At 49.9% G+C, this 21,234-nt stretch overlaps 2 protein-coding genes across 5 annotated transcripts in view; one reads left to right on the top strand and one right to left on the bottom strand.

Moving 5' to 3' along the window:
- Positions 1 to 10,527, bottom strand: part of LOC105474276 (Sp7 transcription factor) — a 46,011-nt gene extending 35,484 nt beyond the window's left edge. Inside the window, exon 1 of the mRNA XM_071071663.1 lies at positions 10,160 to 10,527. The gene's annotated coding sequence lies outside the window, so the exon portion shown is untranslated. The remainder of the gene's footprint in view (positions 1 to 10,159) is intronic.
- A 6,425-nt stretch (positions 10,528 to 16,952) lies between these two features.
- LOC105474275 (Sp1 transcription factor) overlaps positions 16,953 to 21,234 on the top strand; it is a 36,944-nt gene continuing 32,662 nt past the window's right edge. The window contains exons 1-3 of one of the 4 annotated variants that reach the window (XM_011728820.2): positions 16,953 to 17,076; positions 18,418 to 18,575; positions 19,015 to 20,383. In XM_011728820.2, the coding sequence (XP_011727122.1) occupies positions 17,070 to 17,076; positions 18,418 to 18,575; positions 19,015 to 20,383 (1,534 nt within the window). In that variant the 5' untranslated portion in view covers positions 16,953 to 17,069. Of the gene's footprint in view, positions 17,077 to 17,315; positions 17,459 to 18,417; positions 18,576 to 18,870; positions 20,384 to 21,234 lie in introns of those variants that run through there. The other 3 variants (XM_011728819.3, XM_071071657.1, XM_071071658.1) reach the window with 3 other exon arrangements.

Here is a 21,234-nt window from a genome sequence, read left to right as displayed (position 1 = left end):
CACTGCAAGCTCCTCCTCTCGGGTTCACGCCATTCTCCTGCCTCAGCCTCCCGAGTAGCTGGGACTACAGGCACCTGCCACTTCGCCCGGCTAGTTTTTTGTATTTTTTAGTAGAGACGGGGTTCCACCGTATTAGCCAGGATGGTCTCGATCTCCTGACCTCATGATCCGCCCGTCTCGGCCTCCCAAAGTGCTGGGATTACAGTCTTGAGCCACTGCGCCCGGCCTTGTTTGCTTTTCTTTTGTTTTTGTTCTAAGACAAAAGCCCTGTCGCCCACGCTAAAGTACAGTGGTACAATCTGGGCTCACTGCAACCTCTGCCTCCCACATTCAAGCGACCGTTCCACTTCATTCAGCCTCTGGAGTGGCTTGGGACTTCAGGTGTGCACCACAATGTCCAGTTAAAAAGAAATTTTTTTTTAATAAAAATAAAAACATGGCCGGGCTCAGTGGCTCAGTGGTCAGGAGATCAAAACCATCCTGGCTCACACAGTGAAATCCCGTCTCTACTAAAAATACAAAAAATTAGCTGGGCATGGTGGCGCGCGCCTATAGTCCCAGCTACTCAGGAGGCTGAGGCAGAAGAATCACTTGAACCTGGGAGGCAGAGATTGCAGTGAGCTGAGATCATGCCTGGCAACAGAGCGAGACTCCGTCTCAAATAAATAAATAAATAAATAAATAAATAAATAAATAAATAAGCTTGGATGTGAACCTTGACCTGTGGCTCCACCACATAGATTCACTTCATTCTACTGTGTGTTTTTTATTTTATTTTATTTATTTTTCTGAGACAGAGTCTCATTCTGTCGCCAGGCTGGAGTGCAATGGCACGATCTCAGCTCACTGCAACCTCTGCCTCCCAGGTTCAAACCATTCTTCTGCCTCAGCCTCCCAAGTAGCTGCGATTACAGGTGCCCACCACCACTCCCAGCTAATGTTTGTATTTTTAGTAGAGACTGGGTTTCGCCATTTTGGCCAGGCTGGTCTCAAACTCCTGACCTCAGGTGATCCACCCACCTCAGCCTCTCAAAGTGCTGGGATTACAGGCATGAGCCACTGTGCCAGGCCTCCACTGTGTGTATAAAGGTACAGACTAGTAAGGGCAACAAAGTGTTAACAGCTGCATGCTTAATAAGACAGTAGAGGTTGCAATGGGGGCTCCTGCAGTAGTGTGGCCAATTCAAAGAGAAAAGAGATGTTTTTGGAAAGTACTCCAGAACTGCAGCTTAATCTAAGACTTGAAAGGTGAGTTCTTCCCAGTACTTTGGGAGGCTGAGGCAGGCAGATCACCTGAGGTCAGGAGTTCAAGACCAGCCTGACCAACATGGAGAAACTCCATCTCTACTAAAAATACAAAATTTATCAGCCAGGCGCAGTGGCTCATGCCTGTTATCCCAGCACTTTGGGAGGCTGAGGAGGGCGGATCACGAGGTCAGGAGATCGAGATCAGCCCAGCTAACACGGTGAAATCTTATCTCTACTACAAATACAAAAAAATTAGCCAGACCTGGTAGCGGGCACCTGTAGTCCCAGCTACTCAGGAGGCGGAGGCAAGAGAATGGCGTGAACCCAGGAGGTGGAGCTTGCAGTGAGCTGAGATCGCGCCACTGCACTCCAGCCTGGGCGACAGAGCGAAACTCCACCTCAAAGAAAAAAAGAAAAGAAAAAAAAGAAAGGTGAGTTCTTGACATATGAGAGAAGGGCACTCCAGAAGGGCACACCTGTGTGTATCAGTGCAACGTCACAGAGGAAGGCACTTGGTCTATTTTTTTTTTTTTTTAAGAGACGGAGTCTCTGTTGCCAGGCTCGAGTGCAGTGGTACTATCTCAGCTCATTTTTGTATTTTTAGCACAGACAGGGTTTCACCATGTTGGCCAGGCTGGTCTCAAACTCCTGACCTTAAGTGATCTGCCCACCCTGGTCTCCCAAAGTGTTGGGATTACAGGCGTCAGCCACCGCGCCCAGCCTTGATTTCATTTTACCATCTGATGAGGTCTGTGTTCAGGTGTTCAGTAAGAGTCCCTGAGGCCACAATGTGGTGCCTATTTTGAAGAAGATCAACCGGGAGACAACGAATCTGTTAAATGCATACACAGGAGCAATGCAAATGAGCAATGAGGGGGTTAGGGCTTGTGGATTACTAAAGCAGTCACTAGGGGTATGGAGAGAGCAGAAGAGATGAGTCTGAAAGATACTCATGGAATAAAATTGATGGAACTTTTTTTTTCTTTTTTTTTTTGAAATGGAGTCTCACTCTGTCGCCCAGGCTGGAGTGCAGTGGCACGATCTCAGCTCACTGCAAGCTCCGCCTCCCGGTTCATGCCATTCTCCTGCCTTAGCCTCCTGAGTAGCTGGGACTACAGGCACCCGCCACCACACCCGGCTAATTGTTTTGTATTTTTAGTAGAGATGGGGTTTCACCATGTTAGCCAGGATGGTCTCCATCTCCTGACCTCGTGATCCGCCCGCCTCGGCCTCCCAAAGTGCTGGGATTACAAGCATAAGCCACCGTGCTGGGCCTCTTTTCTTTTTTAGACAAAGTCTCACTCACTGTTGCCCAGGCTGGAGTGCAGGGGCACCATCTCAGCTCACTGCAACCTCCATCTCCCTGTTCAGCGATTCTGCTGCCTCAGCCTCCTGAGTAGCTGGGACTACGGGCACATGCCACCATGCCTGGCTGATTTTTGTATTTTTATTAGGGACAAGGTTTCACCATGTAGCCCAGGCTAGTCTCCAACTCCTTGGCTCAAGTGATCTGCCTGCCTCAGCCTCTCAAAGTGCTAGAATTACAGGCATGAGCCACCATGCCCAGCCTTCTTTTATTTATTATTTTATTTTAAATTGATGAGATTTGATGACTAATTACATATGCTGTGACGGGGATGATGGAAGTTTGAGAAGGAGAGAGTAGAAGTTTGTTGGGGAGTAAACCAGACAGAAGTTCCCTGAAAAAGGGATAACTTGTGTATGTATCTCCTTCATTGCAAGTAGGACAGTATATTATGATTACCTGTGTATGCATCTGCTTCCTCTAGTAGGCCATGAGTCAGGGCCATGTCTCATCCCCCTCATCTTCCCTAGTGTCTGGCACAATGTCTTGCACACAGTATGTTCAACATTGATGAAAGAACATCAGTCAAGAGTGGCCTTAGTCTGGAGTGGTAGTAAGGAGAGCAGAGAATGGTGGGGGTGTAAATAATCACACCACTTGGAAGATAGGAAGTTCTCCAGGCTACTCCCTCCCTCCTCAGCCTTAGTCAAAAGTCTGACCCATGGAGGATTGCTCAATTTTCTCTGAGTCCTTTCCTTCTCTGGACTAGCCACACAGTGTGATAGATGCTGACTAGCTGGGACATGGATGTCTTCAGTATGGGGGAGAGGGTCTCACCTAAATTCTACTACTACTGCACAGAAGCCATTCTTTTTTTTTTTTTTTTTTTTTTTTGAGTTTCGCTCTTGTTGCCCAGGCTGGAGTGCAATGGCACAATCTCGGCTTACTGCAACCTCTGCCTCCCAGGTTCAAGTGATTCTTCTGCCTCAGCCCCCTGTGTAGCTGGGATTACAGGTGCCTGACACCATGCCTAGCTAACTTCCTGTATTTTCAGCAGAGACGGGGTGTCACCATGTTGGTCAGGCTGGTCTCAAACTCCTGACCTCAGATGATCCATCCGCCTTGGCCTCCCATACTGCTGGGATTACAGGCGTGAGCCACTGCACCCAACCCAGAAACCGATTCTAAAGAGGCACTGTGTGGGAGAAGCCTTGGACTTCTACTTCCCTTCTCTAAACCAGTAAGCCTTGACATATATGGCAAAAGGTGGCATGTCCTTGGCTCTGTGCCACAGGCTCATTTGGCAAGGGGGTAAGAGAAGAGGGCAGCTGAGAAGGTGCTGAACTCCAGCGAAAAGGAAAGGAGGCCATGGGCCTGAGGCTTGTGATGTGAAAGGAGAAAGAAGCCAGTGGGGATTTGTATTGTTATGATTATTATTATTTAATTTAAACATTTTGGCTAGGCGTGGCAGCTCAGAGCTGTAATCCCAGCACTTTGGGAGGCTGAGGCAGAAGGATGGCTTGAGCCCAGGAGTACATGGCTGCAGTGAGCTATGATCATGACACTGCACTCTGGCCTGGGTGACAGAGCGAGACTCTGTCTTAAAAATTTTTTTTAAATGGGTTGGGTGCGGTAGCTCACACTTGTAATCCTAGCACTCTGGGAGGCCGAGGCCGGCAGATTGCCTGAGCTCAGGAGTTCAAGACCAGCCTGGGCAACACAGTGAAACCCTGTCTCTACTAAAATACAAAAAATTAGCCAGGCATGCTGGTGTGCACACGTAGTCCCAGCTACTAGGGAAGCTGAGGCACGAGAATCGCTTGAACCCAGGAGATGGAAGTTGCAGTGAGCTGAGATCGTGCCACTGCACTCCAGCCTGGGCAAGACTCCATCTCCAAAAAAAGAAAAAAAAAATTAAAAATGGCCGGGTGAAATAGCTCACACCTGTAATCCCAGTACTTTGGGAGGCTGAGGCGGGCAGATTACCTGTGGCCAGGAGTTCCAGACCAGCCTGGTCAACATGGTGAAACCCTCTCTCTACAAAAAATACAAAAATTCGCCCAGCATGGTGGTACACCCATGTAGTCCCAACTACTCAAGAAGCTGACGTAGGAGAATGCCTTGAGCCTGTGAGGTGGAGGTTGCAGTGAGCCGAGATGGTGCCACTGCACTCCAGCCTAAGTGACAGAGTGAAACTCTGCCTCAAAAAGTAAAAATTAAGGCCAGGTGCGGTGGCTTCCACCTGTAATCCCAGCACTTTGGGAGGCCGAGGCAGGTGGATCACGAGGTCAGGAGTTCAAGACCAGCCTGGCAAAGATGGTGAAACCCCGTTTCTATTAAAAATACAAAAATTAGTCAGGTGTGATGGTGGGTGCCTGTAATCCCAGCTACTAGGGAGGATGAGGCAAAGAACTGCTTGAACCCAGGAGGGGGAAGTTGCAGTAAGCCAAGATCGCACCACTGCACTCCAGCCTGGGTGACAGAGCGAGACTCCATCTCAAAAAAAAAAAAAAAAAAAAATTAAAGTTAAATAAAACTAATACTGTTGGGGTCAGGCATGGCAGTTCACACCTCTAATTTTAGTACTTTGGGAGGCCAAGGCAGAAGGATATCGAGGCCAGAAGTTGAAGACCAGCCATGGGGCAACAGAGCCAGACCCCATCTCTATAAAACAAAAATTTGCCCCTTGCGGCTGGGCGTGGTGGCTCACACCTGTAATCTTAGCACTTTGGGAGGCCGAGGTGGGCAGATCACGAGGTCAGGAGATTGAGACCATCCTGGCTAACATGGTGAAACCCCGTCTCTACTAAAAATACAAAAAATCAGCCGGGCGTGGTGGCGGGCGCCTGTGGTCCCAGCTGCTCGGAAGGCTGAGGCAGGAGAATGGCATGAACCTGGGAGGCGGAGCTTGCAGTGAGCTGGGATCGTGCCACCCCACTCCAGCCTGGGCGACAGAGTGAGACTCTGTCTCAAAAAAAAAAGAAAGAAAAGACAAATTAGCCGAGTGCAGGGGGTGAGTGCCTGTAGTCTCAGTTAGGAGACTGAGGTGTGAGGATCACTTGAGCCCGGAAGTTGGAGGCTGCAGTGAGCTATGATCATGCAACTGCACTCCAGCCTGGGTGACAAAGTGAGATCCTGTCTCAAAAAAATTGAAAAATTTCACCATTTGTACTGTTAAAAAATCATTTAGGTCGGGTACGGTGTCTCATGCCTGTAATCCCAGCACCGAGGCTAAGGCGGGTGGATCACCTGAGGTCGGGAGTTTGAGACTAGCCTGACCAACATGGAGAAACTCCGTTTCTACCAAAAATAAAAAATTAGCCGGGTGTAGTGGCACATGCCTGTAATCCCAGCTACTCAGGAGGCTGAGGCAGAAGAATCACTTGAACCAGGAAGCAGAGTTTGCAGTCAGCCAAGATTGTCCCATTGCACTCCAGCCTGGGCAACAAGAGCGAAACTCTGTCTCAAAAAAAGCAAACAAACAAGGTGAGTTATTGACCTATGGGAGAAGGGCAGGCACACTAGGAGGCTACAACTGTGTGTGTATTAGTGCAATGTCACAGAGGAAAGCACTTGGCCTTTTTTTTTTTTTTTTTTTTTTTTTTTTTGAGACAGAGTCTCACTCTGTCACCCAGGCTGGAGTGCAGTGGCGCGATCTCGGCTCACTGCAAGCTCCGCCTCCCGGGTTCACGCCATTCTCCCGCCTCAGCCTCCGAGTACCTGGGACTACAGGCGCCCGCCACCGCGCCCGGCTAGTTTTTGTATTTTTAGTAGAGACAGGGTTTCACCATGTTAGCCAGGATGGTCTCGATCTCCTGACCTCGTGATCCACCCGCCTCGGCCTCCCAAAGTGCTGGGATTACAGGCTTGAGCCACCGCACCCGGCCTTTTTTTTAAGACAGAGTCTCACAAAACTTAGCTGGACATGGTGGAGCACGCCTATAGTCCCAGCTACTTGGGAGGCTGAGGCAGGAGAATCTCTTGAACCCGGGAGGCGGAGGTTGCAGTGACCTGAGATGACGTCACTGCACTCCAGTATGGCAACAGAGGGAGACTCGGACTCAAAAAAAAAAAAAAAAAAAAAAAAAAAGCCGGGCGCGGTGGCTCACGCCTGTAATCCCAGCACTTTGGGAGGCCGAGACGGGCGGATCACGAGGTCAGGAGATCGAGACCATCCTGGCTAACACGGTGAAACCCCGTCTCTACTAAAAAGAAGTACAAAATACTAGCCGGGCGAGGTGGCGGGCGCCTGTAGTCCCAGCTACTCGGGAGGCTGAGGCGAGAGAATGGCGGAAACCCGGGAGGCGGAGCTTGCAGTGAGCGGAGATCCGGCCACTGCACTCCAGCCTGGGCGACAGAGCGAGACTCCGTCTCAAAAAAAAAAAAAAAAAAAAAAAAAAATCATTTAAATCGGTATAGAGAAGAAAATGAACCTAGAACACCCATCATCTAAACTTAACAATTATTATTATTACTATTTTGAGACGGAGTTTTGCTCTTGTTGCCCAGGCTGGAGTGCAATGGCGTGATCTCTGCTCACGGCAAACTCTGCCTCCTGGGCTAAAGTGATTCTCCTGCCTCAGTCTCCAGAGTAGCTGGGACTACAGGCACGTGCCACCTCACCGGGCTAATTTATTTTAGTAGAGAGGAGGTTTCGCCCTGTCAGGCGCGGTGGCATGCACCTGTAATCTCAGCACTTTGGGAGGTCAAGGTGGGCGGATCATTTGAGGTCAGGAGTTCAAGACTAGCCTGGTCAACTTGGTGAAACCCCATCTCTATTAAAGATACAACAATTAGCAGGGCATGGTGGCTCACGCCTGTAATCCCAGCTACTCGGGAGGCTGAGGCAGGAGAATTGCTTGAGCCCGGGAGGCAGAGGTAGCAAGGAGCCAAGACTGTGCCACTGCACTCCAGCCTGGGCAACAGAGCAAGACTCTGTCTCAGAATAAATAAATAAGTATATAAATTCCACCAGTGGTCACTGCACACTTACGGAAATGCTGAAGAAGTAGAATTGTAATCAGGGAGTCCTGCCTGACCTACCTTGAGACTTTGGTCGGGCACACTTCTCAAGCTCTGTTTATTTCCTAACTTTTGGAAAGGGATAATATATCTACAGATGTTAGTTATGAGTTTGTGAGTGACTGGAGAAATTCTTCCTGGGACACTCCCAGGGACCTTTGCCCAGGCACCTCTGATAGCCTACAGCGGCGGGGGAGGGGAGCGCAGAGCGCTGGCAGGAGGTGGTTGAGATTAACGCTTCTAAGCAGGGCATCTGGGGCGCAGGCAGTGGTGCGGAAAACCCCTCTTGGAGACAGAAGTCTGTGGCGCTCCTGTCCTCTCCCTCCTTCTCTCCACTATTTTCCTGACCATACCAAGAAGGAACTAACATGGTGTTCCAGGGCCTTTCCCCTACAGGAGCCACCCACTCGCCCAGTTTTTCTCCCTAGGGGCAGTGAAGGCTTCCGGAAGAAGCGTCGAGAAGTCAGGTGTCAGGCCTCCAAGAACTTCAGCTAGCTTCTCGGGCTCGAGGGAGGGAGGGCAAAGCAGGAAGGAGGGGTTTGCGACCGGGGAGAGCCACAGGGCCCACCCCTAACAGGAAACTAGGGGTGGAGAGGCCCCAGCCCAGCCCACGCCAGTCTTCCAGCTCCGGGCTGGGCCTGAGGCCGGCAAGCCCCACCCCATTCCTCTGGGCACCTCGTGGCCCGGGCGGGTTTGTTTACGAATCTGGCTCCCTCCTCCTCCAGCCCGGCCCTCTGCCCGCCCCCAGGGTGGCCCCAGTTCCGTGGGAGGGGGAAACAGAGCCAGCCCCTGGCCCGCTGCCCTCCTCTCGCCTCCCCTTCCCTTTCTTCCTCCAGCCTCTGCCGTGAATGCCCAGGGAGAGCAGGTCCTTTTCCCACACCTGTCTGGGCCATGCTCCTTCTCTGGGAATGGGGTAGTGTCCCTTTCTTCTCACCTCTGGACTCTGGAGAGGACTTAGGACTACTTGTCTCAGGAGAGGAAGGAGAAAAGGAAACTGCCTCACTTTTGGTTAAAAGAGGAACTTTTTTTTTTTAATGCTGAGCTGGGCTGGGCGTGGTGGCCCCACGCCTGTAATCCCAGCACTTTGAGAGGCCGAGGCGGGAGAACCACTTGAGGTCAGGAGTTTGAGACCAGCCTGGCCAACATGGTGAAACCCTCTCTACTAAAAACACAAACATTAGCGGGACGTGGTGGCATGTGCCTGTAATCCCAGCTACTCGGGAGTTTGAGGCAGGAGAATCACTTGAACCTTGGAGGCAGAGGTTGCAGTAAATGAGGTTGCAGTAAATGGAGATTGTGCCACTGCAGTCCAGCCTGTGCAACAGATCGAGACTCCATCTCAAAAAAGAAAAAAAAATCTAAATGTTTAGCTGCCAGGCAGGACCCCATCACACTTGGAGTGCAGGGGTCTGGGTGTGTGTAGGTACCACAGGGGTTAGATGACATTAATCATGCCTTCCTCGGGTGTGGCAAGCCTAGGCTCCCTGAGGAGCCTTAGGGGTTTGGGTATTTGGTGAAGGAAAGGGAAATGTTTTAATTATGTGTTTGTTCCAAACTGGAATCCCTAGGGGTCAGATTTAAATGTTCAGGAAAGCTCTATGTTTGATCTACTTGGGGTATAAGCCAATCTCTGACACTCCTCAGTTCACTGAGCCTTCCTTCTCCAGTTCTCAAGAAAGCAGATGGATTGTGAAACTTCCAGTCTCTCAGCAATCTCTCTTCCTCTTTCTCACCATGCCTCCAACTACTATTGGTTTTATTTGGTAAAGGATCTTCCAGCTCCAGAGACCATCAACTGGGCTTACTGTCAGGGAATATTAAAAAAGGTTGAGCCAGAGTTCAGCTCCAACAATAACTAAATTGTGTTCCTGACCATACCTCCCAACCCTCAAACAAAAACTCTCATTTTACAACCAGCCTTGCTTCTTCAGGGCCTTTAAGACCACCAGAGCCACAGACTCTGCAGAACTGAATGAACGCCTTCCTAGTATTACTAGGTGCAGCCCAGGCAGGGATGAATCACAGTGCTTCTCAAATAAGGAAACAAAGACACAGCAAAGGTACAGAATGAGTCATTTTAAATAGTGTTAATGGCCGGGCGCGGTGGCTCAAGCCTGTAATCCCAGCACTTTGGGAGGCCGAGGCGGGTGGATCACGAGGTCAGGAGATCGAGACCATCCTGGCTAACACGGTGAAACCCCGTCTCTACTAAAAATACAAAAAAAAAAACTAGCCGGGCGCGGTGGCGGGCGCCTGTAGTCCCAGCTACTCGGGAGGCTGAGGCAGGAGAATGGCGTAAACCCGGGAGGCGGAGCTTGCAGTGAGCTGAGATCCGGCCACTGCACTCCAGCCTGGGTGACAGAGCAAGACTCCATCTCAAAAAAAAAAAAAAAAAAAAAAAAAAAAATAGTGTTAATAAAGAATATTGGCCGGGCGCAGTGGGTCATATCTGTAATCCCAGCACTTTGGGAGGCCGAGGTGGGCGGATCGCCTGAAGTCGGGAGTTGGAGACCAGCCTGACCAACATGGAGAAACCCCATCTCTACTAAAAATACAAAATTAGCCGGGCATGGTAGCGCATACCTGTAATCCCAGCTGCTCAGGAGGCCGAGGCAGGAGAATCGCTTGAACCCGGGAGGTGGAGGTTGCGGTGAGCCGAGATTACGCCATTGCACCTCAGCCTGGGCAACAAGAGCAAAACTCTGTCTCAAACAAACAAACACAAAAAAGATTATCAGCAACCAGTTAGCAGCAGCCAGTCCTGAATTTCTCACAAGTTCTGGGCTTGCCAACCAGGAAGAAGCCCGTCTTGTTTCAGTTTCTTTTTGGATCAATTTCTTGCCTTGCCAGGGTTCTTAAAAGACTTCGGGGGCTGTATGCGGTGTTCCCTCCAGTTTCTATAGTCCGAATCGCACTGAATGATCTTAGCCTGCTTATCACAAGCTTCTGCTATGAAAAGTCTAGGCTTGTTTTCTTGTTCAGAGAGGTGGAAAGAGTTTAGAAGACTGCGAGACTTCACTATTTTGTCAAAAGACTCTTTTTTTCTAGCCTCCTTTATCCTAGAGTAGGCAGGACAGGTAAAGAAATTTCAGTTAGTCCACTTTGTACTTAGCTGTAGTTGAGAGTTTGATGGAGTTTCGCTCTTGTTGCCCAGGCTGGAGTGCAATGGCGCAATGTCAGCTCATTGCAACCTCCACCTCCAGGGTTCAAGCGATTCTTCTGCCTCAGGCTCCTTTGTAGCTGGGTTTACAGGCATGTGCCACCATGCCTGGGTAATTTTTGTGTTTTTAGTAGAGATGGGGTTTCTCCATGTTGGTCAGGCTCATCTTGAACTGCCAACCTCAGGTGATCCGCCTGCCTCAGCCGACCAAAGTGCTGGGATTACAGACATGAGCCACCACGCCCGGCCTGTAAAATGTTCTTAATTATCAGATTGCTAAATAGGAGACTGAAAAAAGCTGAGGATTGGGTTGAAAATCAGGAAGAGGCCCGGCGCGGTGGCTCACACCTGCAATCCCAGCACTGTGGGAGGCTGAGGCGCGCCGATCACTTGAGGTCAGGAGTTTGAGACCAGCCTGGCCAACATGGAGAAACCCCATCTCTACTAAAAATACCAAAGTTAGCCAGGGGTGGTGGCATATGCCTGTAGTTCCAGCTACTTGGGAGGCTGAAGTGGGAGAATCACTTGAACCTGGGAGACGGAGGTTGCAGTGAACCAAGATCCTGCCACTGCACTCTACCCTGGGTGACAGAGTGAGACTCTATCTCAAAAAAAAAAAAAAAAAAAAAAAAATCAGGAAGAGTGATTTAACTTTTTTTTTTTTTTTTTTTCTGGAGACGGAGTCTCACTCTGTCACCCAGGCTGGAGTGCAGTGGCCAGATCTCGGCTCACTGCAAGCTCCGTCTCCCGGGTTCACGCCATTCTCCTGCCTCAGCCTCCCGAGTAGCTGGGACTACAGGCGCCCGCCACCTCGCCCGGCTAGTTTTTTGTATTTTTTAGTAGAGACGGGGTTTCACTGTGTTAGCCAGGATGGTCTCGATCTCCTGACCTCGTGATCCGCCCGTCTCGGCCTCCCAAAGTGCTGGGATTACAGGCTTGAGCCACCGCGCCCGGCCGTGATTTAACTTTTATAAGGCACCCAAATGAAAGCTGAGAATCAATCTTAGTATTTTATCTGGAGACTATTCAGGATGGTCAGGATTAGGCTTCCCCTCCCATTTAACAAAAATGTTACTGGGACTCAACTATATTCCAGGCCCTGAGAATCCAAAGTGAAAAGGCATCACCCCTGCCCTCAAATCGCTTAATCTAGTCGGGGAGACAGGATACTCAGATACCTCTAATGGAGGCAAATAAAAGGAGCACAGTGGCCAGGGTATTCAATAACTGAGGGAGGTAGGAAAGGCTTCATAGAAGTCATTCTTATGAAAGGTAGGAATTTGGCCGGGTGCACTGGGTCACGCCTGTAATCCCAGCACTTTGGGAGGCCAAAGCAGGCGCATCATGAGGTCAAGAGATCAAGACCATCCTGTCCAACATGGTGAAACCCTGTCTCTACTAAAAATACCAAAATTAGCTGGGCGTGGTAGCATGTGCCTGTAGTCCCAGCTACTTGGGAGGCTGAAGCAGGAGAATCGCTTGAGCCCAGGAGGCGGAGGTTGCAGTGAACCAAGATCACGCCACTGCACTCCAGCCTGGCAACAGAGCAAGACTCCGTCTCAAACAAAAAAAAAAGGCCGGGCGCGGTGGCTCAAGCCTGTAATCCCAGCACTTTGGGAGGCCGAGACGGGCGAATCACGAGGTCAGGAGATCGAGACCATCCTGGCTGACACGGTGAAACCCCGTCTCTACTAAAAAATACAAAAAACTAGCCCGGCGAGGTGGCGGCGCCTGTAGTCCCAGCTACTCGGGAGGCTGAGGCAGGAGAATGGCGAGAACCCGGGAGGCGGAGCTTGCAGTGAGCTGAGATCCGGCCACTGCACTCCAGCCTGGGTGACAGCGCGAGACTCCGTCTCAAAAAAAAAAAAAAAGAAAGAAAAAGATATGAATTTTAAGTGGGGCATGGTGGCTCATGCCTGTAATCTCAGCACTTTGGGATTGAGTTTAGGAGTTCAAGACCAACTGGGCCACATAATGAGATCTCATCTCAACAAAACATCAAAAAGTTAACCAGGTAGCCAGGCACAGTGCCTCACACCTGTAATCCCAGCACTTTGGGAGGCTGAGGCGGGCAGATCACCTCAGGTCAGGAGTTCAAGATCAGCCTGGCCAACATGATGAAACCCCGTCTCTACTAAAAATACAAAAATTAGCCAGGCATGGTGGCACATGTCTGTAGTCCCAGCCGCAAGGGACGCCGAGGCAGAAAAAATTGCTTGAATCTGAGTGGCAGAGGTTGCAGTGAGCCAAAATCATGCCACTGTACTCCAGCCTGGGAAACAGGGCAAGACTGTGTCTTAGAAAAAAAAAAAAAAAATTGCTGGGCACAGTGGCTCACGCCTGTAATCCCAGCACTTTGGGAGGTCGAGGTGGGCAGAGGATCACCTGAGGTCAGGAGTGAGTTTGAGATCAGCCTGGCCGACATGATGAAACCTCATCTCTACTAAAATACAAAAATTAGCCGGGCATGGTGGTACGTGCCTGTAATCCCAGCTACTCGGGAGGCTGAGGCAGGAGAATCACTTGAACCTGGGAGGCAGGGGTTGCAGTGAGCTAAGATTGCACCACTGCACTCCAGCCTTGGAGACAGGGTGAGAGTCTCAGAAAAAAAAAAAAAAAAAAAAGACACTGCGTGTGTGCATGTGAGGGATCTGAATAGCCTTGATATAAGTTTGGGTTTTTTGTGTTTTTTTTCAGTCTAAAGAAAATTTGTTCAGGTTTTTACAGAGCAATTGGAGAAGATGGAGCATGTCATTCATTTGCTCTCAGGGACTATCAATAAACTAGTATACCTCTAGGGTATTCCTCACTAGCCACATGCTGAATTATCTTCTTCTGGAGGAGCAGAGGCAAAAGGATTGTGAAAAGGATGATGGCTTTTGAATTTCTGAATCTAGGTCTTTTTCCCAAAAGATTCCCAAAATTGGGAATCTAATTCCCAATTCAGATGTAGACTAGGGCTATGGAAAAAACACAGGCTTTAGAACTAAACAGGACAGTTATAATTTAACCAAAATATTTGAGCCTCAGTTTTCTCATCTGTAAAAGGGGACAACTATCTCTTAAATTGGTAGGAATAATTAAATTAGATAAATATGTGAAATGTTTAGAATACTCCTCCACGGTGTTAGTTTCTCTCCCTACGTCCATCCCCAAGCAAGTTTAGGTATAGACAGTTGCTGAATGCACTAAACAGCTATTAGAATCTTCAGAGCTTGATTTACAAAGATGAGTAATGCAGTTTCTTCCTTCCAGGAAATTTCTCCCTTTCTGGAAGTTTCTTTTCCCCAGTTTCTTCTCTTGGTGTTTTTGTTTTATTTTCTTTGAAACTGAATCTTGCTCTGTTGCTCAGGCTGGAGTACAGTGGCATGATCCCCGGTTACTGCAACCTCCACCTCCCGGGTTCAAGCGATTTTCCTGCTTCAGCCTTGTGAGTAGCTGAGACTATAGGCATGCGCCACCACGCCCGACTAATTTTTGTATTTTTCGTAGAGACAGTGTTTCACCATGTTGGCCAGGCTGGTCTCAAACTCCTGACCTCAAGTATCTGCTTGCCTCTGCCTCCCAATGTGCTGGGATTACAGGCGTGAGCCACCGCGCCCAGCCTTCTTGGTGTGTTTTAAACTGGGTTTAGGGACTAATCACTTGAAAGAGCTACTTAAAAATACGTTTAAGGTGGAAGTCTAGGAATCTGCCTTTTTTGAAAAAGAACCCAGAGGATTCTGAGAGTGTGTGACATTTCGTTTTGAGAAACCTTGATATAGTGAGAGATGCAATTATTTGTCATATAATCTGATAATTTTTTTTTTTTTTGAGACGGAGTCTCGCTCTGTCGCCCAGGCTGGAGTGCAGTGGCGCGATCTCGGCTCACTGCAAGCTCCGCCTCCCAGGTTCACGCCATTCTCCTGCCTCAGCCTCCCGAGTAGCTGGGACTACAGGCGCCGGCCACCTCGCCCGGCTAGTTTTTCGTATTTTTTAGTAGAGACGGGGTTTCACTGTGTTAGCCCGGATGGTCTCTATCTCCTGACCTCATGATCCGCCCATCTCGGCCTCCCAAAGTGCTGGGATTACAGGCTTGAGCCACTACGCCCGGCCCTTTCTGATAAATTTCATAGCAAAGGTATATAAGAGGATGACGCCATTTGAGCTGTCCTGGAAGTAGGGGTAGGATTTTTTTTTTTTTTTTCAGGAGCTAGACAGTAAAAATTAAAAAGCATTTATATATTTACTTACTTTGGGGACAAGGTCTCTTTCTGTTTTCCTGCCTGGAGTGCAGTGGCAGGATTTGGGCTCACTGCAGCCTCAACCTCCTGGGCTCAAGCGATCCTTCCACCCCAGGATCCTGAGTAGCTGGGACTACTGGCGTACATGACCATGTCTAGCTAATTTTTGTTATTTTTTTGTGGAGACGGGGTTTCACCATGTTGCCCATGACTGGTCTTGAACCCCCGGGCTCAAGCAACCCGCTCGCCTCGGCCTCTCATAGTGCTGGGATTACAGGCCTGAGCTACTGCGCCTGGCAGCATTAATTCACTGAAGAATTTACAGAAAACTTTTTGTGGAACTATTCTGGGTTGGAATCTAACACGACTCATTTGCTTTGTGACCTTGGGTAAGTCACTTCTCAGCCTGAATGTCTTCACTTATAAAATACATAATATAGCTAATACTTAATAACATCTTCCTGATAAGGATGACACGAAATACCAACTGCCTCCCTGACTTAGGCACCTAACACGGCAGGCAGTCAGCAATCACTTCACCTTTTTACCTGTCTAAAGCATCAGAGGCCTCAGTTCTTAACTCCAAAGGGCTTAAAATAGTATAGGAGAATTCAGATTTTAAAACATAAGAACATACAAGCAAGCGACAACATTTAAGATACAAATACTGAAGGACATGACCTTATCGTGTCATTGACAAGCTATCAAGGCCGGCTCCACCAAAACACAGATAAAGAGGAGGCCAGAAATCCAGGTGCCTGCAGTTAAGTTTAACCTCCGTGATTGCAAAAAGCAGGAGCTCAACTATCTTGCTTTATGCATAGGCGGTATTTACTATTAACTCGGAAAAATGGAAGTGACTTATCCGCACTTTAGCCTCAAAGCTTGAAAAGTTAACCAGTCGTAAGTGGTTAGCGCCTTTGTCTGGCGGAACTTAACAAAATGGCGTTTTCTGGAATCTTACGGAGACTGCATATTGGTCAGCTCAGTATTAACTTATTTGGTGAGCGCTGTCCCCAAATCCCGTTCCGGCTGCACTCGCAGGGCTTGCAGCGACATTGAGGTATCTGCCCGCCTGTCCGCCCACCCGGGAAACGGGTAAGATTTGAGAGGTACTTTATAGGGGCAGTTAAATGAAGACTCAAACAAATCCTAGTGTTGATGCGGAACTGCGCGCCGAATGCCTTGGCTCTGACACCTGTTGAGCTGCAAGACTCCACTAAAGCGTCCCACCTAATGACTGTAACAACGTCCCCTGAGGTGGGCCAATATGGCGACGGTCTCCTCTTGGCACAGCCCTCTTCCCTCCCTCATGATGGGCGGCTCCGGTAACGCCCATTGGCCAACTAGGAGGCGGTGCCAGGCTTACTTCGTTCCCTCATTGGATTGAATAACTGAGGGAGCCGCCAATTCTCCTCTGCCACTCCAAGTTTCCGCCCTCAGAGTTAATCCGGCGTTTAATTGGCTTTTAATTCACGTCAATATGCGTCCTTTCCTGTCTTTTTTCAGTCTTAATCCAATCATAACTTTCCTGGCTGCCCGCCTGATTTCTGATTGGTTTTAATCAGCTTCAGCCTATCCTATTCCTGTCTACTTCTTACCTCTCCTCCCACTAGGATTTTGCCCAAGCATATCCCGGATTCTAGTTGGCCGTTGTTCTGTCATTCCTATCAAAGCTTTCCCTATCCCAATGTCTCAGGGAGCCCGCCTGCCGGTTGACTGGTTTCCTTCCAAGCCAATAATCCCCAGCTCCCGCCCATCTTCACTTCCTGCATCCTTCATTGGCTTTTAACACTGAGAGGGCTGTCTTTTTGGGCGGACACCAGGCACGCAACTTAGTCTTACACGCCTTAGAGAGCAAGCGAGTCTTGCCATTGGAAAACCTCACCGTCTTTCTTCTGCAAGTCCCACCTTTCCCCCTCCCTCATTGGGCGGGGCAGCAGAGAAGGGGCGGGGCATAGGTTGGGCTGGTGGCGCGCTGCTCCCTCCTCCTCACCCCCCCCTCCCTGTCCGGTCCGGGTTCGCTTGCCTCGTCAGCGTCCGCGTTTTTCCCGGCCCCCCCCAACCCCCCCGGACAGGACCCCCTTGAGCTTGTCCCTCAGCTGCCACCATGAGCGGTAAGGATGAGTCCACTCCAAGCTTAGGGGTGGGAGGCGAGTGAGGGGGCGCGCGCGAGGGCCGACCGGGCGATCCCCGCCGTGAGGGGGGGCGGGCGGGAGGCGGCGGCGGCGGCCTAGGTCCCGCCCGGGGCGGAGGGAAGGGAGGGAGACGGGGCAGTGGCGGGGCCTCCGAGGAGGAGGGGGATGGGCCGCCCGCCCCGGGGGAGGGGGCAGCGTGGCCTCGCCCGCCCCCTGCCCGCCCCGGCCACGGGGGACGGGCCTTACCCCCCACTACTCGGCCGCCCGCCTGAGGCTCCTCCCGCCGGGGGCTGGAGCCGCGGGGGCGGCCCGAGCAGTGAAGGCCCCGCCCGGGCCAACCGCTTGTCTGGTCCGCCCTCTGGTCGCCGCCTGCTCCGGCGCCCTCCTCCCCCCACTTTCCGTAGATTTCCCTTCCCCCCGCCCCACCGTACCGCCCTTTCCACGCCCCTCACCCCGAAACCGCCCTTTCCCTCAGGGCCCGCCCTCCGCCCCGAAACCTCCTGACTACTAACCAGTACACCCCTTTAGTTCCTTAGTAGTATTCACAAATGTTTTCCTACTAAAACTTTTTATTTCTTTTTCCTCTCTCCTCTTGTTACTTTTAATACTTGGGTTTTTGTTTATCTCTCTCTTTTTTTTTTGAGAGGGAGTTTCGCTCTTGTCGCCCAGGCTGGAGTGCAATGGTGCGATCTCGGCTCCCTGCTACCTCCCGGATTCAAGCGATTCTCCTGCCTCAGCCTCCGGGAGTAGCTGGGATTACAGGCATGCGCCACCACACACGGCTAATTTTGTATTTTTAGTGGGGACGGGGTTTCTCCTTGTTGGTCAGGCTGGTCTCAAACTCCTGACCCCAAGTGATCCTCCTGCCTCAGCGTCTCAAAGTACTGGGATTACAGGCATGACCACCGCGCCTGGCCTCTCCATCTCTTTTAACCTTAATTTTAGCAAGCTTTCCATCCACCCACATATTGTTTTTTGCCTTACTTGTCCTTTTTTCCCTTAGGATACTTTTTCTTATTTTGAAACTCTTTCAGCATGACTACCATCCTTCACATTTCCTATCCCCAAAGCACTTTTTGAATGTTTTCTTAGTTTAATTTTGTGTAAGGGAGAATTGAGGCCCACTTTTGGCACCATTGAGCCTAGTTTATGTCCTGCATGCCCTGCAGCTCCCCTCTGCCCTCCAATCCATTTTCTTTATACTGGCGCCTTTCGCCTTCCTGTTAGTCATTGCTATTTCATCATAGCCTCCTTTTATCCTTCCTACTTCATCTCTTTTCTTCCCTCAAGTTTAAGTTGTTTGTTTTTTAATTGTTTTAGACCAAGATCACTCCATGGATGAAATGACAGCTGTGGTGAAGATTGAAAAAGGAGTTGGTGGCAATAATGGGGGCAGTGGTAATGGTGGTGGTGCCTTTTCACAGGCTCGAAGTAGCAGCACAGGCAGTAGCAGCAGCAGTGGAGGAGGAGGAGGGCAGGTAAGTGATAATAATAGAGTGGGGAAGATGTTGAGAGGATGTAAATATTCTTAGATAATTGCCTTACTCTTCATAGAAAGCTTTTTAGGGAGCTTATCAAAACCATTTTATAGATAAGAAGTAAGAGTATGGAGATCCCCAAAGACAGGAGTTTCAGCAATACAGATAGGTCAGCTTTTTGTTTCTGTTTTTTGCTCCTTGTCTGCACTACGTTGCTGTTTATTTGTTGTATACTGCCCCCTAGGCTGGCAGCTGGGTGTCACTAACTCCTTTCCTCTCCCTTATTTTTGGCCAGGAGTCCCAGCCATCCCCTTTGGCTCTGCTGGCAGCAACTTGCAGCAGAATTGAGTCACCCAATGAGAACAGCAACAACTCCCAGGGCCCGAGTCAGTCAGGGGGAACAGGTGAGCTTGACCTCACAGCCACACAACTTTCACAGGGTGCCAATGGCTGGCAGATCATCTCTTCCTCCTCTGGGGCTACCCCTACCTCAAAGGAACAGAGTGGCAGCAGTACCAATGGCAGCAATGGCAGTGAGTCTTCCAAGAATCGCACAGTCTCTGGTGGGCAGTATGTTGTGGCTGCCACTCCCAACTTACAGAACCAGCAAGTTCTGACAGGACTACCTGGAGTGATGCCTAATATTCAGTATCAAGTAATCCCACAGTTCCAGACCGTTGATGGGCAACAGCTGCAGTTTGCTGCCACTGGGGCCCAAGTGCAGCAGGATGGTTCTGGTCAAATACAGATCATACCAGGTGCAAACCAACAGATTATCACAAATCGAGGAAGTGGAGGCAACATCATTGCTGCTATGCCAAATCTACTCCAGCAGGCTGTCCCCCTCCAAGGCCTGGCTAATAATGTACTCTCAGGACAGACTCAGTATGTGACCAATGTACCAGTGGCCCTGAATGGGAACATCACCTTGCTACCTGTCAACAGCGTTTCTGCAGCTACCTTGACTCCCAGCTCTCAGGCAGTCACCATCAGCAGCTCTGGGTCCCAGGAGAGCGGCTCACAGCCTGTCACCTCAGGGACTACCATCAGTTCTGCCAGCTTGGTGTCATCACAAGCCAGTTCCAGCTCCTTTTTTACCAATGCCAATAGCTACTCAACTACTACTACCACCAGCAACATGGGAATTATGAACTTTACTACCAGTGGATCATCAGGGACCAACTCTCAAGGCCAGACACCCCAGAGGGTCAGTGGGCTACAGGGGTCTGATGCTCTGAACATCCAGCAAAACCAGACATCTGGAGGCTCACTGCAAGCAGGTCAGCAAAAAGAAGGAGAGCAAAACCAGCAGACACAGCAGCAACAAATTCTTATCCAGCCTCAGCTAGTTCAAGGGGGACAGGCCCTCCAGGCCCTCCAAGCAGCACCATTGTCAGGGCAGACCTTTACAACTCAAGCTATCTCCCAAGAAACCCTCCAGAACCTCCAGCTTCAGGCTGTTCCAAACTCTGGTCCCATCATCATCCGGACACCAACAGTGGGGCCCAACGGACAGGTCAGTTGGCAGACTCTACAGCTGCAGAACCTCCAAGTTCAGAACCCACAAGCCCAGACAATCACCTTAGCCCCAATGCAGGGTGTTTCTTTGGGACAGACCAGCAGCAGCAGCACCACTCTTACACCCATTGCCTCAGCTGCTTCCATTCCTGCTGGCACAGTCACTGTGAATGCTGCTCAACTCTCCTCCATGCCAGGCCTCCAGACCATTAACCTCAGTGCATTGGGTACTTCAGGAATCCAGGTGCACCCAATTCAAGGCCTGCCGTTGGCTATAGCAAATGCCCCAGGTAAGCTTTCTGATCTTTTGCATTTATTGGGAACCAACCCTAGCATCTTAGCTGAAACTTGAGTCTAAATAAGGGAATAGAGCTTTTTGAGATAACACTTTCTTGAGGGCTAGTCATATAGGCAAATAAATTTGAGAAATAGAGATTCTGTTTAAGTAATTTGGAACTGAAGTAAAGGAAACTTCTCCAGTTAGTTTGATGAGAAAGGAGCACTTCTGGGCAATATTTTGGAGTCTGTGTACTACTCAGTGTTTTTGGTGCTGCAGAATAAGGGTTGACAAACTTTTTCTGTAAAGGGCCAGATAGTAAATATTTTAGGCTTTGTGGGCCTCATGTGGTCACGTTTTCTTTTCTGTTTTCTTTTTCTTTTTTTTTTTTGAGATAGAGGCTTGCTCTGTTACCCAGGCTGGAGTGCAGTGATGCAGTCTCGGCTCACTGCAACCTCTGCCTCTCGGGTTCAAGCGATTCTCCTGCCTCAGCTTCTTGAGTAGCTGGGATTGCAGACAAACGCCACCATGCCCAGCTAATTTTTGTATTTGTAGTAGAGACGAGGTTTTGCTGTGTTGGCCAGGCTGGTCTCAAACTCCTGACCTCAGGTGATCCACCTGCCTCAGCCTCCCAAAGTGCTGGGATTACAGGTATGAGCCCCTGCGCCTAGCCACATTTTCTTTTTTGTATGTTTTTTTCCGCACCCTTTTAAAAATGTAAAACCATTTTTAGCTCTAAGGCCTTCTTTGGCCTGTAGGCCAACTCCTCCATAGGATAAAAATTGATTATGGGCCGGGCACGGTGGCTCACTCCTGTAATTCAGGCACTTTGGGAAGACGAGGCAGGTGGATGGGTAGAGTTCA

This window comes from Macaca nemestrina, chromosome 10, assembly GCF_043159975.1.
Source record: "Macaca nemestrina isolate mMacNem1 chromosome 10, mMacNem.hap1, whole genome shotgun sequence".
NCBI classification, from domain to species: Eukaryota; Metazoa; Chordata; class Mammalia; order Primates; family Cercopithecidae; genus Macaca; species Macaca nemestrina.
This window is presented reverse-complemented; position numbering and strand designations above follow the sequence as displayed.